The 15,944-nt window shown below is 46.9% G+C and overlaps 1 protein-coding gene and 1 long non-coding RNA gene across 5 annotated transcripts in view; one reads left to right on the top strand and one right to left on the bottom strand.

Annotated features, from left to right (window-relative positions):
- Positions 1-15,944, top strand: part of LOC118936066 (glycine receptor subunit alpha-4) — a 22,988-nt gene continuing 7,044 nt past the window's right edge. Inside the window, exons 1-8 of the mRNA XM_036932820.2 lie at positions 1-220; positions 3,836-3,966; positions 4,246-4,313; positions 4,962-5,185; positions 5,321-5,403; positions 6,890-7,030; positions 10,122-10,336; positions 14,815-14,964. Coding sequence (XP_036788715.2) covers positions 150-220; positions 3,836-3,966; positions 4,246-4,313; positions 4,962-5,185; positions 5,321-5,403; positions 6,890-7,030; positions 10,122-10,336; positions 14,815-14,964 — 1,083 coding nt within the window. The 5' untranslated portion in view covers positions 1-149. The remainder of the gene's footprint in view (positions 221-3,835; positions 3,967-4,245; positions 4,314-4,961; positions 5,186-5,320; positions 5,404-6,889; positions 7,031-10,121; positions 10,337-14,814; positions 14,965-15,944) is intronic.
- The window catches only part of LOC118936070 (uncharacterized), a 27,026-nt gene continuing 21,429 nt past the window's right edge, over positions 10,348-15,944 (bottom strand). For all 4 annotated transcript variants that reach the window (XR_005034104.2, XR_005034103.2, XR_008995370.1 and 1 more), the window contains exon 4: positions 10,348-15,530. This is a non-coding gene — a long non-coding RNA (uncharacterized LOC118936070). The remainder of the gene's footprint in view (positions 15,531-15,944) is intronic.

The raw sequence follows: 15,944 nt of genomic DNA on the forward strand, positions 1-15,944 counted from the left end.
GAGAGAAAGTGCACAACTCCTAGCTGGCTGGTGGCTCCTGGTGTGCAGACCAAGTTGGAGGACGGCTCTGTACTTTCAGCATTCCCCACTGGGATATCCCCACTCACTTCGGCAGCCAGACTGTGAAAGGGCTCCAGGGTCCCTGAGGAATGACAGCTCCTGTTCCTGCAGCCCTCCACTTCCTTCTTCTCTGGACCCTGGCAGGGCAGGTCCTCCTCCGGTGAGCTGAGCATGGTGAGAAGGCGGTGCATGGCATGCAAACACCCTGCAGGCAGTGGGTAGTGCAGCAGGGGCTGCAGCACAGTTTCCTATAAGTTTGCAAAAAGCTCACAGTCTTGAAGGTTCCAGGGGAGGATACATCCTCCCCCTCTCAGGATCCAGGAGACTTTCATGAGGGATGTCGAGGCCCCATAGCCAGTGGGAAGGCTTCTGCATGGGTAGGAGCTTCCTGGGCCTAGGTAGGGGCTAGGGAGCTGAGCCTCAGACTGGAGGCTATCTGCCCTGCCATCCAACCCTATCACCCTACAGCATGGCCACACAGTGCTCAGATCCCTAAAAAGGACACCAAATCTGAAGGTTGCCCACCCAAGAGACTTCAAATAGAAGGAGTTTGCCCCAAAGAACATCAGAATGAAGCTGGGTGGTCCAAACCTTGGCCCTCTGCAGTCACCCTGCCTGTGCGCACATGGCTACTCACTGTCCCTGTCAGGGCACTAAGTGGCAGTCCTTTCCTGGGCTTGGGGGCAAGACATGCCTTGAGCTCCCTGTAAATGTCTTCTACCCATTTCTACTTTCTCATGAGACCAGGAACCAATCTAAGTGGACAGGGGAGCTGAGGAGGAAAGATGGCTGTGGCTTGGGCTGAACTGGTGGTAAAAAGAGTGCCTTCCCAGGTGGAGGGGGCAGAGTGTGACCATTGTATCCTCCTCCTCTTAATTCAAGGAGCACTCCAGGACTGCTTGCCTCTGAGAAACCTCCTGCTTCACTGCTTGCAGACACATTAGCCCACAGGCAGAGAGGGATGCAGTACGTGTGGGGCAGGAAACTTCTTAAAAGGGGCAAGTAGCCCAAAGTGGAATGGCAGCTCAGTTGGAGTTGATAGGAGCATGTAGGCAGAAGGGGGCATGCGGCTGGAGCTTGCTGGCCCTTCTGGAAGGGAGGCTGCCTCAAGGCCCAAGCTTCCATGGCAGTATTCCCATTTGGACGATTAAAGCAAGGCAAGCCCTTAGGAAGTCTTGAGTCCAAGTCCTTCATTGTACATATGGAAACTGAGGCCTCGAGAAAGGGAGTGACCTGTCTAAGGTCACTCAAGTACCTGGTAGCAAAATCAGATCTCTTCCCCTGTCCATCCCAGGGCCTTGCCTGAGCAAGATTTTCAGCTCTGGAACCTCCTGGTCCGGCCAGTATTTGGGATTTTCCAGGAATGAAAGGGAGGAAGGAGTGACTGCACACAACAACTCTGCTCTCACATCTGCAGACAAGGTAGCCCTGAAAGAGAGGGGCTGCAATAGGGGTTATGGCCCAAGACAGCTTAGCCCATAGCCTGTGTCCTGGGGCTGGAGCTAGTGGGAGAGGAGACCTGAAAGTGGGGCTGAGGACAGTGGCGAGGGTCTGACTGCTCCTTGTTCAGAGCCATGTGGGCTCCCAGCAGGCAGGTGGCAGGCGGCCAGAAGCAGCACCTGGCTGGTGAGGACACCCATGGTGAAGCCACAGACTTCTGCTTGCCCCAGCAACACCACGAGCCTCATTGGATTTTCAGAGTCTGCTTAAGCCACCTCCTCTGGCATCCCCTGCTTGGGGCCAGAGTGGCCTCTGTTCCCATGGTAAGGGCTTCCTCCTGCTTAGGGGATTCAAAGAGGCAGAACTCTAGGAGGTCAGGGCACACCTTTCACTGACCTTGGTATTGTGGTAGATGGACTTAGTTTTGGGTTCAAATCTTGGCTTTACCATTTACTAGCTGTATGATCACGAACAAGTCACTTCACCTTGCTGATCCTCAGTCTGCTTATCTATATAATGGGGATGATAATAATAATCATCATCTGAAAGGACTGTTGTGAGAACTAAACTAGATAAGGTGAGTAAGGCATTTAGCAAGGTGCCTTAGCTATTTGAATTATTTTATCATTCACTAGTTGGTGCACAGATGTAATGAGAAATAGGGGCCCATTGGCACATAGAGAGCTGGACTCAGAAGGACAGCATCACCCTGCCTCCCAGTGCCACAGTGTGCAGCAATAGTGGCAGTGGGCAAGCCAGTTCTGGTATCTGGCACAGTGATGATGGCAGGATGGAGAAGGAGGCATGGATCCCAGTAGGAGTCCAGCCTGAATATGGCCCTGAGTTCCACCCAAGCCCTCAAGGCTTTGCTGAGCTCCTGTTACCTAGTGCAGATGTTGGCTGGTGAGTAGACAAGCAGGCATGTAGAAGGAATGTTGTCAAGGGAGAAGGAGGCTGGCCTGTAGGCAAGGTCAAAGCACACTGCATCTTCCTCAAAACCAAGCTGTTCAGGGGGAAGAAAAGATGTGAGTTGGCCTTCTCAGCATGGCTACCTTACTGGGAGGCTCTCCCATCCTTGGAGAGGCCAGATGGACAAAACATCAAAGTAGCCACGTTGTTCCCAATGAGTCCTTACTCTCCTTTGACTGCTTTCAAAGCCCCTTCAGAAAGAAAACACAGGATGAGGCCTCTGCTTTGGGTTTGGGCCCTGATCCTCTCACCCACCAGCTTTGAGACTTTAGGCAAGTCTCTCCTCTTCATTTGTTTGTTTGTTTATTTTTTAGGTTCCATATATAAGTGAGATCAGACAGTATTTGTCTTTTATCTGACTTATTTCACTTAGCATAATGCCTTGAGATCCATCCATGTTGTTGCAAATAGCAGAATTTCCTTCTTTTAATGGCTAAAAAATATTCCATTTTATATATATATATATATATATATATAATATATATAGATCTATTTATATACATTTTAAATGTATTAAAATATACCATCATAAATATACATATATTTATACACCATAAATACACATATATACCACCATTTCTTTTTGCATTCATTTGTTGACAGACACTTAGGTTGTTTCCACATCTTGGCTAGTGTAAATAATGTTGCTGTGAATGATGGGGGTGCAGCTATCTCTTCAATATAGTCATTTCATTCCCACTGGATAAAAACCTGGAAATGGAATTGCTGGATTATATGGTATTTCTATTTTTAATTTTTTGAGGAACCTCCATACTGTTTTCCACAGTGGCTACAGCAATTTACATTCCTACAAGTCACTCCTCAAGGAAGCCTGTTTTCTCATCTGTTAAATGGAAAATACAGTCCTTACCTCATCACACTGAGAATTGTGAGGGTAAAAAAAGGGGCATTACGATTAGCAGACATAATGTGGTGGGGGCCATGGGGAGGGCTGTACAACACAGAGAAGACAAGTAGTGATTCTACAGCATCTTACTACACTGATGGACAGTGACTATAATGGGGTATTTTGGGGGGGGCTTGAATGATGGGGGGAGTCTAGTAACCATAATGTTGCTCAAGTAATTATAGATTAATGATACCAAAATAACAATAAATAAATAAATATTAAAAAAATAAAAAGATATATGTTAAAGCACTTTTCTAGAGTGAACAGCTGAGCTGCCGTGTTGGCTTATAGCTATTTCTCTTCTCATTTTGCAAATGGGCACAGAGACCCATCTTCTCCTAGCCTTCTGCCAGATGGGGAGACCAACCAGAGGCATGAGCAAATAGGGAATGAAAGGATCTTTGATAAATATGCGGCACACAAATGGCCTCAGACTTCTTTATTTCTCCTGTTCAGGGTGGCCTTGGCACAAGAGGAGGAAGTCAAATCTGGGACAAGGTCCCAGCTCACGTCCCCCTCTGATTTCTTTGACAAGCTTATGGGGAGAACATCTGGATACGATGCCAGGATTCGGCCCAATTTTAAAGGTAAGAAGTATTCATCCTGCACCCCCCCACACACACACTTCTTTTGGGGGTGTGCTGCTGAGTCAGCCCCTAAGGCCTGCCCCAAGGACCGGAGGCTGGAGGTGCAGGGCTAGCTCTTATAGCTCAGGAGCTTCCCCTCCCAATTGCCCATGGGCCTGTGTAACTGGCACTGCCTCCTTCTAGCAGTAGCCTGGCCTCAATCTCAAGGAGGGAGTCTTAGAACCTGTTCCCAGCTTCCTGGAATGCTGTGCCGACATGGCTGTGCTTTGCTACCCTTAGGCCCACCTGTGAATGTGACCTGCAACATCTTCATCAACAGTTTTGGTTCTGTCACTGAAACTACCATGGTAAGGATTCTGCCTGTTTCCCACCTCCACTCTAGTGTGAATGGGAGAAGCCTATCAGACAGCAAGCTTTTCCTCCCTCTGCTATCCTCTTCCTGTTTTGTGGTCATGGCTAAAGCCATAGGATGTCTGAAGTTGGTCACTGGGAGGGTATCTTTCCCCAGCCCAGGGCTTTAGTGGTTAACCGCAGACTAGCTCAAAGAGCAGATGCTCAAACTAGGGAGGGAGCTTGGTGCAGAGCATGGACTTTGGAATCAGAAAGCCTATGTTCAAATCCTGACTCAACCATCTAATAGCTGTGTGACCTTAGGCAGTTTCCTTAAACTGCCCTTTGTCTCAGTTTCCTCATCTGTAAAATGGGGGTCATAACAGCACTCTCTTCAAGGGGCTGCAGTGAGATTTAAACAAGATGATGCATACAAAGAAAGCACTTAGCAGAGAGCCTGGCACATGGTATGTGCTTAATAAATGTCTTTCCCCTTCTCATCTTTGCCACATCAGCCCAAGGCAGGCTCCTTCCCCAGTGGAAAGCGTCCGCTACCCCAAGACACACTCCCAGCATTTCCTCCTCGTGACCCTCCTGCCCCTGGAGGCTTGCTGGGCCCCTGGAATAGCACTGCCTTTGATGGGCCCATCTCTGCACCCTCCCAGGACTACCGGGTGAATGTTTTCTTGAGGCAGCAGTGGAATGACCCACGCCTAGCCTACCGAGAATACCCTGACGACTCTCTGGACCTCAATCCCTCCATGCTGGACTCTATCTGGAAGCCAGATCTATTCTTTGCCAATGAGAAAGGGGCCAACTTCCATGAGGTGACCACGGACAACAAGTTATTGCGCATCTTCAAGAATGGGAATGTGCTGTACAGCATCAGGTGCACCTGCTGGATGGTTGGGGAGTTTGGGTCAAAGGAAAGAGCCAGATGGAGGCTAAGGGGTGAAGGAGGGTCCCCTGTGCTGTGCTGGACCTTAATAAGCCCATGTCATTGCTTTATTCCTGTCCCTGCCAGGCTGACTCTCATTTTGTCCTGCCCGATGGACCTCAAGAACTTCCCCATGGACATCCAGACCTGCACCATGCAGCTAGAAAGCTGTAAGTGTCCATAGAGAGTCATGCAACAGGATCGGAATACCAACTAGTCAACCCCCATCCCATGATATGCCAGACAGGAAAAGAGCAACCTAGAGTGGGGAGGAACTTTGGTACAGATAAGACTGGAGTCCGGGTCTTGCTAACACCCAACCCAGTGTATTTTCCTATCCCCATGCTATTTGTTGGTCTGGCTTTGCCACAGAGCCAGGGAATGGAAAGGTGACAGCCTTACATACAAATATGCTTGTGTAGGTTGTTCGGGACTGTTTAGACGCACCTCCTCTGCCCAAAGATATGTTCCACAGTGCCTGAAGTAAGTCTACCTTTACTCCCCTTAAAACATTCAAAATGCCTATAAAAATGTCAGAGTTGGGAGAGAAGGGGTACTCCTGAACCCTAATTCTTCATGAGCCCAGATAACCTTTGTAGAGAGGTAGGAGAGGACGGCTCTAAGCATAGGACAGTGCCCGGGGTGGTAAGGTCAGTGAAGGCAGGGGAACCAGCCTGTAAGAGCTGCCCCAGTTGCAAAGAAGCCAAAAGACGACAAGGTTGGATCCTCTCCTACATCCACTCCTTTGCCATTGCCTGGGCAAAGTGAGACTATGAGAGCAGGAGGTATCCTCTCAGCCCTCAGAGAAGAAGGCTTGTCAGTCTGTTTCCAGCATTTAAGAACAGTGATGGATAAAAAGTGTCCCATGTGGTCAGCTCGTTAGAGGTCATAAGCCACTCTCACATCCAGTTCTTACTACCTTTCACTACAACTTTGAAAATTAGGTGGAGCATTTTACATAAGGAAAAGTGATCTGCCCGAAGTCACCCAGCTATTCTGGGTCAGGGCCCTACATTGGACACCTGTGAGCCTGTCTTTCTGATCCCATTTCTACCCAACATGTGTGAATATGGTCATGTATGTGGCAACAGCCTTTGCAAACTGCTAGCTATCTGTTAAAATTTGGCATGTTCAGACATTAGCTCTCAATCCACCCCAGTTGGAGGCCCTGGCTAGGAGTCTGTGGTGTGCACATTGTCCCATGCATGACTGGCACGGTATAAATAGCTCTCCCCTCCCTGGAGTGAGGTGGCAGAAGCCCTGGCTCTAAGGTTGGCTCAGCTCAAGACGTGGTCAGTACACATGCTTACTCCCTTGTGTTTGAGATATGGCAGGAGGTTGCCAGCTGGGGTCCTTCACATCTTTCCAACCCCTTCAACCTGCTAGATCTGCCAGAATAATTTCTCTTTGGGCCTTTCTAAAGCCTGAGAACTAGGTTGAAGAGGAGTCCGGTATCTTTCTGATTTACCACTTAGGATGAGCCCATGAGACAAATGACTGAGTACCCTCTTTAGAAAGGTTTTCCTTTCCAAGATGAGCATGAAGCTCCTAAAACCCAGGTCTTACTCCTCATCTCTTTTCCTCCCAGCTCTAACCCTCTCCCTACCCTTATCCAGCACCTGCACTATAGCCCTCCACCATCTCTGTCACTTTCAGTTGGCTACACCATGAATGACCTCGTGTTTGAGTGGCTGGAAGATGCTCCCGCTGTCCAAGTGGCTGAGGGGCTGACTCTGCCCCAGTTTATCTTGCGGGATGAGAAGGATCTAGGCTATTGCACCAAGCACTACAACACAGGTAAAAACCCAGGATTTTACAGATTGTGAGCCACAAGAAGGCCTCCAGATGGGAGGGAACGGGGCAAGGCAGCCAGCCTCTATTAAAGGTCTGATCTGTGCCAGTTGGGGGTTAAGGGCTTCATATGTCTCATTATGGCAGGAATTAACAGCCCATTTTTCAGAAAGGGAAAACTGAGGTTTCAAGAGGTTCATTCAGTTGTCCAAGTCACACAGCTAGTAAATGGATGATTTAAAATTCAAAACTGGATCTAACTCCAAAGTCCATATTCTTGACCCTGCTACAGACTGCAGAGCCAATGGGCCTGTGCCACTGAATGGTAGGGGTGTCCCACTTATCTTGGAACCCAGCTTGAGTGGAAGGTGGGAGTCCATCTACATCTGGGAATAGCCAACGGCTGCAGTGCACTGGGAGGAACTAAGCATCAGTGCGCCAGGCAGACTACCTCCTACCCACACCTCCTACCCCTCCCACTGCTACCACTGCCCAACTCTCTTGAACTGGCTTGTTTTCCTAGGTGTGAAAGGTGAGCCAGCAAATGGAAAGGGGCTGCTTTTCTAGCCTGGGCATCTGCCCCCTGCAACTTCCCAAAGCGCTACTTGTTCATCATTTCCCCTGGCAGTTTGGCTACCAAGAACTATGACCCTGAGATAGAGGCCAGAGGCCAAAGAAGGAAGATTCTGAGTACCTCCTAGTGTATGCTGACATGCTCTGAGTACCATCCTATGCATATATGCATTTGCGTGCATAGGGGTGTGGGGAGTGGGGCCATTGAATTTAGAAAATGCTGGTGGGAGTGGAAATTGGCATAACCTTTATTGGGGAAAAATCCCTGGCAGTTCATATGCAGATCAATGGTTTTCAAACTTTGATGTACATTATGTTCCCCTGGGGAGCCTGTTAAAATATTGGTTGCTGGGCTCTACATCTCAGAGATTCTGCTTACATGCTCTTGGAGTGATACCCAGAAATCTGCATTTGAATGAGCATTCTGAGTATTCTGATGCTAGTAGTCCAGGGAGTATACTTTGAGAAACTTTAGTCTAGAAGCTAGAATTTTTTCCCTACCTACTGATCCAGAAATCCCACTTTTTGGAATCTATTTTATGGAAATATTCCAAAATATTATATTGACTCTAGACCCTAAGAGGCCTCTGGGGTCACTGTTTATACTAGCAAAAACTTGGAACTGTTCTAAATATCCACTAATAGGGCAGAGGTTAAATAAATCACATAATGTATCTGCTTGGTGAAATATTATCCAGACATTAAAAAGGATGCTTGCAAGGTGCTTATATCGACAAGTGTGAAAGGTTAAGATTCAAAGTTGTATACACAGAATGATTATATTGTGGTTAAGAAAAACCAAAAGCATGTGTTTTAAAATCGTGGGAGGAAATAGCACTAAATGTTTCTAAAGTAGTGTGATACAATGGATAAGACCAAGAACTTTGGAGTCAGATAGAGCTGAGTTTGAATTCTGGCTCCACCATTTACTAGGTGGGTGCCCTTGAGAAACATAACTTATCTCTTCAACCTTCAGTTTTCCTATCTGTAAAATGGGGAAATAATAATTTTGCCTACCCCAAAGAGTTACTATGGATTAAAATGAGACAAACTATATAAAGTCAGGGCACTTAGTAGGGGCTTGATAACTGTGAGCTTACAAATATTATTATTCCTTCTCTATTTCTTACTTTTTTTCTCCTATACTAAACAAGTGTTAATTTTGTAATTAAAAACAAAAACACTGTTAGCAAAAAATAAAATAAAATAAAGGGAAGAAAGAAAATATGGATACCTAGCAAAGCTATATCCTGGCAAGAAGCCTAGGGTGGGGTGGACTCAGAGACCAGTGGGAGCTCACAGCATCACACAGCATGTCAAAGCCAGAATCAGTCATTGCTGAAATCACTAGCCTTGAGGAATCAGGCAGGCCTGTTAAGAGCAAGCCTAGGCCAGAATAAAATAACAATATATACATCCTCTGCTTTTTGCTTTGGTTTTTCTCTGCCTTGCTGCTGGGAGAAGCTCTGAGCCAGTGTTTACTTAGCCTCAGGGCATGGGAAGCAGGGTAAAGTGAAGATGGCTGGCAGAGGAGGCAGAGCAGTGGTACGTGTCTGGCACCAGTGCACTTTTTGTTGGTGGGATAGAATGCTTCTGCCTGATGCTCTCAGGGAACCTGTTGCTCCTGTCTTGACCAGTCTCTGTGGGACAGTGTTTCCAGATGTTTGCTATCTGGCTGTTCTCACTTGCTTAAGTCTCTAGCAATGTTTATTTCAGTGAATCATTGTTGCTAGAGAGCTTCTGGGGTACTAGCAAGCCTAAGAAAGGCTGCTGAGATTCTAGCAGAATCTAAGCTCATTGCTTTGTTAATAATGATAGTAGCACCAGCTACCTATGTGCTCAATATCTCAAGTTCATTAGCTTATTTAACTCCTACAATAGCCCAGTGATGGAGTTGATGTTATTACTCTGTTTTACAGGCAAGGAAACTGAAGCTCAAAAAGCTTGGGGGTTGTGCCTGAGGTCACACAGCTAGTAAGTGGAATGCTCAGGATTCGAACCCAAGCAGTCTGGCTCTGGAGCACTCCTGCTCTTTTTTTTTTTTTTTTGAGAGGGCATCTCTCATATTTATTGATCAAATGGTTGTTAACAACAATAAAATTCTGTATAGGGGACTCAATGCACAATCATTAATCAACCCCAAGCCTAATTCTCAACAGTCTCCAATCTTCTGAAGCATAACGAACAAGTTCTTACATGGTGAACAAGTTCTTACATAGTGAATAAGTTCTTACATGGTGAACAGTGGAGCACTCCTGCTCTTAATCCTCTTGCTGTGATGCTGTCAAGTCGAAGGTTGACTGCTGGAAAACAAAATGCTGAGATCAAGGGGTCAAGTCCTTGATGACTACTCTGAGCACTTCCTCAGAACCTAAATGTGGCTCTCTCTGGGACCATTTTGAAAGGCTCATTTTTGGCCCAGCTGAGGCCAGAGGCTGGCCCACAGAGATAGGGCTGTCCTAATCCTGACCCTCAGCTGCAGGCTGGGGACCTGGGGCTTAGTAACTCACCTCTTTCATTGCAGGGAAATTCACCTGCATCGAGGTAAAATTCCACCTGGAACGGCAGATGGGTTACTATCTGATCCAGATGTACATCCCCAGCCTGCTCATCGTCATCCTGTCCTGGGTCTCTTTCTGGATCAACATGGATGCTGCCCCTGCCCGTGTGGGCCTAGGCATCACCACCGTGCTCACCATGACAACTCAGAGCTCTGTCTCCCGGGCTTCTTTGCCTAAGGTGAAGAGACACGCCAGGGAGCTTGTTTGCCACAGAGCTCCCCAGTTCCCACTGATCCCCTGTTCCTTCCTTCTCACTATTTGCCTTGGAGCTAAGGTATAGAAGAGGTACTGGACAAGAGCAGGTGGCTTGAGTCCTCTCTTTCCCTACAACATACTATTAATGACATTATTCACAATGTAGAAGCTGGGGTCTAAGGAACGAGTAGAGACAGTACCTGACTTACTTTGACTTTCATCAAGAAATACTAGCATGTCCAAGATCAAAAGACCCTAAATGAGTAGAAAGTCTCACTCCTTCATGGGACAGATGAGAAGAATACAGCCCCAAGAGATACAATGACCTACTCAGGGTCATGTCCCACAAGAGGTAATAAAAAAAATAGAAGGATTTCAAACCAATATTTGTTTCTTACTATGTCATAAATTGGATACTATTATGTATCCAAAGAGCTCTAGAGACAATGTCCGTTTTGGGAAGTGAGAAGATTCTGAGGTAGAAAATGGCAATTAAAGCCAGTGGACTCTGATTTTCTGAGGCCTGGCGATGTTTTTATTACACGGAGAGATCTGTGCTGATGGGACTGGGCCCAGGGTCTCCCTGCCTCATGTCTTTGTGTAGGGAATTTAGAAATTACCTCAAAGTCCTTACAGTTTGCAAGGCCATGAGAAATCAGGGAGCAAGCCCATTCATTCATCCAATAAATGTTTATTGAGCATATACTATGTACCAGACACTGTACTAGGGCCATGAAGAAAGACTGAGAGATGAAAGCAGCACAGTTCCTTGTGGATCTTTCAGTGAACATACTCCCTCTTGCTCTGATTTGATGGGAACCAGGCCATGTGATATCCCATCTCCCAGTGCTTATTCCTAAGAATATAGTCGTTAAGAGTAGGAGATTATAGAGTCAGGCAGATTTCGGCTTAAGTGTCAGCTTCACCATTTGGTGAATTCCTTAACCTTTCAATCTCCTTGTCTGTAATAAAAGAATAAGAATATCACCTCTTCTATAGGGTTATTGCAAAAAATAAATAAGATAATATATTAACACAGAGAACAGTGTTTGGCACATAATAACTGCTCAATAAATGTTAGCTGGTGTTATAGTTGTTTTAGATATCTGGGTGGAAAGAACTGAGTGCTGGACCTAGGGCTAAAGCAGCTGGTTAAAGGTGGGAAACCTTTGTGGTGTTTCAGAGCTCTCTAGAGATAAACAGTGACAAGGGTCAGATTAGGATCAAGTGTCCCTGGGGAAGTTGTCAGACAGCATTTCCTATAAATGTGTTTTCTAAACAGAGATGCTGAAGAGGCTCTGAGAGGCAGCCTGAGCTTAGGCAAAGGCTACAGGCCAATTGCAGCTGCAATGATCATGTGATGGGAATGGCCTTGTAGGAAGACCAGAGGCAGAAAAGTAGTTCAGATCCAAGAATTCTGCCCTAGTTTATTGCCACTGCCATGCAAAAAGGGGATTCTTCTGTAATTCAGGGAGGTGCTGCAATTCATGCCTTGTTCTTGCCAAGAGAACTTCATTTTCCAGGTGTCTCCTGTGAGCAAGCACAATTCGTCTGCTCCCTCCCAGGAATCAGTTACTTTCCTCATTTGTATTTGGTGCCTTCTCATTAGGTTTTTTTTTTTAGTTTTTTTTTAATTTTTAATTTTGATCTCATCAGGTTTTGATGAGCTTTTTGTGACCTCATCAGCTAGTAAGCAAAATATGTACTTAACAGCCTCACTGGCCAACCCCACAGAGCAAATAACTGAGTAAGTCCGGGGGTTTCTGCTCACTCTTGAGTTTGTGCAACATTATTTGGTGGGAGCTCCAAGGAAAGGGGGGCCAGGTCAGGGGTTTCTGAAAGCCGCAATAATCACACCCCAAATCAAACTCTAGTGTCCAGATGAGAGAAGCAGAGGCTCAGTTTGTGAGGGAACCCAGTTGGGATGGACATTCCCCATGCTCCCAGAAAGCCACTCCTTCTTTACTTTTCTGGGGACTCCCAAAGGCATTGATCACTGTCTCTTGCCATGTTCTTGATCTACACTAACTGTAGGTGGCTCAGAGCAGAATGGAAGGGCTAAATGGAAAGTTCTACTAGAGACAGACAGATTAGAGCTAAAGTCATAGCAGGAAGGAGGGACTCAATTCTCTTGAAACCCTGTAATCTAAATGGCCTACAGCTTCTGGGGCAGGTAGTAGCAAGGAGGGTCAAGAGAGAAAACAAGGCCACAGAGACAAACACATTGCTAAATCATCCACCCATTCATCCACTCATTCATTCCAAAATATTTACTATGTGCACTTGGCCAGGCACTAGGGCTGGAAGAGTGAACATGATAGGAGCAGGTCCCTGCCATTGAAGAGCGGTCAGTCTAGTGAAGGAAGTGGCCAGGGACATTTGATGGCTACTAAGAAGCTGTAAGAAGAAGAACCTGGGCACATATAGCAGGGGCAACCAACCCAGACTGGGACAATTAGGCAAGGTTTCCCAAAGGATGTGGTATCTAAAGTGAATGTTTAGGTCAGAGTTGTCAAGGTGAAGGAGAAAGACAGAGAGAGAAATTGTCCCCTTATTTGGAAATGACTGAAATAGTTCATCATGGCAGAGTCATAGATTGCAAGAGGTGAGATAAAGCTGAAGAAATGGACAGGGGCTAGATGCCATGCTCATGGAAACACAGATTATATCATCAAAGTAATGGTGTGCCACTGGAGGATTGTAGGCAGAGGAATGATATGATCAGATTTACATTTTGAAAACAAAACTCTGGCTGCTGTTTGTAGAACAGATCAGAGGAGGCAAACATAGATATAGAGAGACTATTTAGGAAATCATCCCTGAGATGAGCTACGATAGTGAGTGGATGGATTCCAGCACTATTTAAAAGTGCATTATTGACACATTCGTTGTTAACAAGACTTTCTTCCTGCTGTTTATGGTGTCCTTTCCTTTTCATGGTCCAAAGCCCTTCATGGACCCCCCTTGTTATGCCCTCATTATGGACTGTCATGTCACCTGACTTCCCTGGGAGCACAGTGGGACTGAGAGATGGTGAATGAAACAGGATACCCTCTTATTAGGGGGCAAATGGAAATACCAAGGGGTACTTAATCAGGATTGCCTAGCAACCCACCACTACCACCTCAGCTGAATCACTTTAAAGAAGACAGAGCAGGCTTTCTCAACCTTAGCACAATTGCCATGTGGGGCTGAATAACTCTTCCCTGCGTGATCCTGGGGGATTTGGGGGGGGCTGTGCTGCACATTGTAGGTTGTTTAGCAGAACTCTGCCTCTACCACTAGGTGCTGGTAGCCACACACAGCCCAGAACTGTGCAACCAAATGCCCCTGGTGGGTGCCGAAAGAGTTAAGAACCACTGAGGTGGAACGTTTATCCCAGTAGATCTGCTCCTTACCTGGACTCTGCAGCGCCCTCACAGCCCAACCTAGCAGAGGCTGGTGAAAGAGGTTGTCATGCATCTGACTCCTGCTGGGCAGCCCCATAGGGTGAGCTCAGCAGCTTAAAACCATGTAGGTAGTGGATCTGGTTGAGGAGGGAAAAAGACTTCTTAAACCTGAGTTCTGTCTCCACTTTCCTGGCCCCACACCCAGCCACAACACTCCTCCAGGAGAGGTGAATGTTCAGTCTTCACAGGGGAATGGGAGACAAAAGTACTCAAAGGCTGCCAAGGCAGGTAAGGGGAAGAGAGCACTAGGGACTGGATAAGCAGATACCAACAGTGCCTTGAATTTAGAGAAGTGTCCATAGCCCAGGTTGGGTGTGCTCCCTTGAGCCACTGACTTCAGTTCCTGAGTAGGGCCTTCCACAAAGAACAGCAGGAAAAACCACAGGGTCAATGGAACGACAGGGGTGGAGGTGGGAAAGGACAAACTCCTCATCTGATATTGACACAGCAGCCTAGGTAAATGGCAGTGCCACTATCTGGAAGCCCAGAACACCCAAGCCCTCATGCCACCTTCTCACTGGGTGATCTTGGCTAAGACTTTTCCTCCCCAGGCCCCAAGTGTCCTCACATGGCTCCTGTGGGAGTGACAAGCCCTGCCCTATTCCCACCGTAGCTGTGAGGACCCTAGGAGATAACAGAGGACAAAGAAATGCAATATTCATGCTCATTGGTGTTTACTGCAAGAAAAGAATCAAAAGAAAAAAAAATGAGAAGAAGCAGAAGCAGCAGAAACAGAGGTGCAAAAAGAATAAAGAAAGGAAAAGAAGCTTAGAAAGGAAAGGCAGATGGAAGTTGAGGGTGGAGAGTGCAGAGAGGTAAAGGATTATGGGTAGCAGCATCTCTTTGACATGGGCCTTCAGACACTGGCATATATCATGGAAAAGCATCTTTAAAAACCAGAACTTCAAGATAAAACTGAAGAACAGCAGGCAGTGGATATGGGCTGGCAAACCCCTCGATAGGCATGGAAGAACTCCAAGAAAGTTGACCGCTCTGTTGGTGGATATTGCAGGTGTCCTACGTGAAGGCTATTGACATCTGGATGGCTGTGTGCCTGCTCTTTGTCTTCGCTGCGCTGCTGGAGTATGCTGCTGTAAATTTTGTCTCCCGTCAGCATAAGGAATTCATGCAACTTCGAAGAAGGCAGAAGTGCCAACGCATGGTGAGTATAACTAGGGAGGGGCCCATTTCCCTCCCCCATTGGCACCTTCCTCCCTACCCCCTTCTCCCACAAACCTAGACACAACCTAGGCCTGCAAGGACTAGACGGGCCATCAGAACCCCTAGATTCCTGTGCCAGGCTGGTCACAGATAAGCTGAGTACTTTAACCTCTTTGACTCCGTTTCCTTATCTGTCCAATGGGACATTAGTCCCTGTAGGGCAGTCTAGTAGGATGATTAAGAGCATGGGCACAGTGGCTGACACATACTAAGCACTGAAAAAAATACTAGCCAGTATTAGGAGAATTATAATGGTTGCTCCCATCTCTCCCCACACCCCAGGTCATACACTGATTGGTGGTTAAGAATTCAAGGGTCAGGCTGGGGGAGTGTGATCAAAGTGTTTCCATAGCTAAAATGGAACTGAAAAATCACTACTAGACTCTTCTGGCTGTTGGATTTCTTCGCCTTGCTCTTCAATGGGCGGGTCAGAGTTGTTGGGTGTGGACTGTTGTTCTCCCTCACTCCTGTTTGTTAACCCCATTTCTCCTACAGTAGAGTGGTCACCTGGGGAGATAAAAATAGAGATCTCGTTGTCCTGACGACCAAGGCAGTTAACCCCAGATTACTCAAATAATAGGTGCTAGGTCCGTTGTCATGACAACAGAGGGGCGGGGCCTCTCTCACCAAACCAAGTGCCCGATTGTGAGGAAAACCAAAAGCCTTTGCTGAGCTACAAACGGATCGATTAGTCATTAGATCCAGAGTGCTGGTCTGTCTTGAGCTCTGCTTCCTTGTTTTTAGCCTAATCTGGAGGCTCTAAAGCCAAAGGGGTAAGCACACAGGACCTCTGGAGGAGAAACAGTGATCAGAGCCCACTGGCTGCCGCCTGTCGGGGGCCACTTGAGCACTAAGGCTCGGCTCTCCTCCTAACACCCAATCTCTCACCTCAGCTGCTCCTGGGGTACCCCTACCATATGC

Source organism: Manis pentadactyla, chromosome X (assembly GCF_030020395.1).
Source record: "Manis pentadactyla isolate mManPen7 chromosome X, mManPen7.hap1, whole genome shotgun sequence".
NCBI classification, from domain to species: domain Eukaryota; kingdom Metazoa; phylum Chordata; class Mammalia; order Pholidota; family Manidae; genus Manis; species Manis pentadactyla.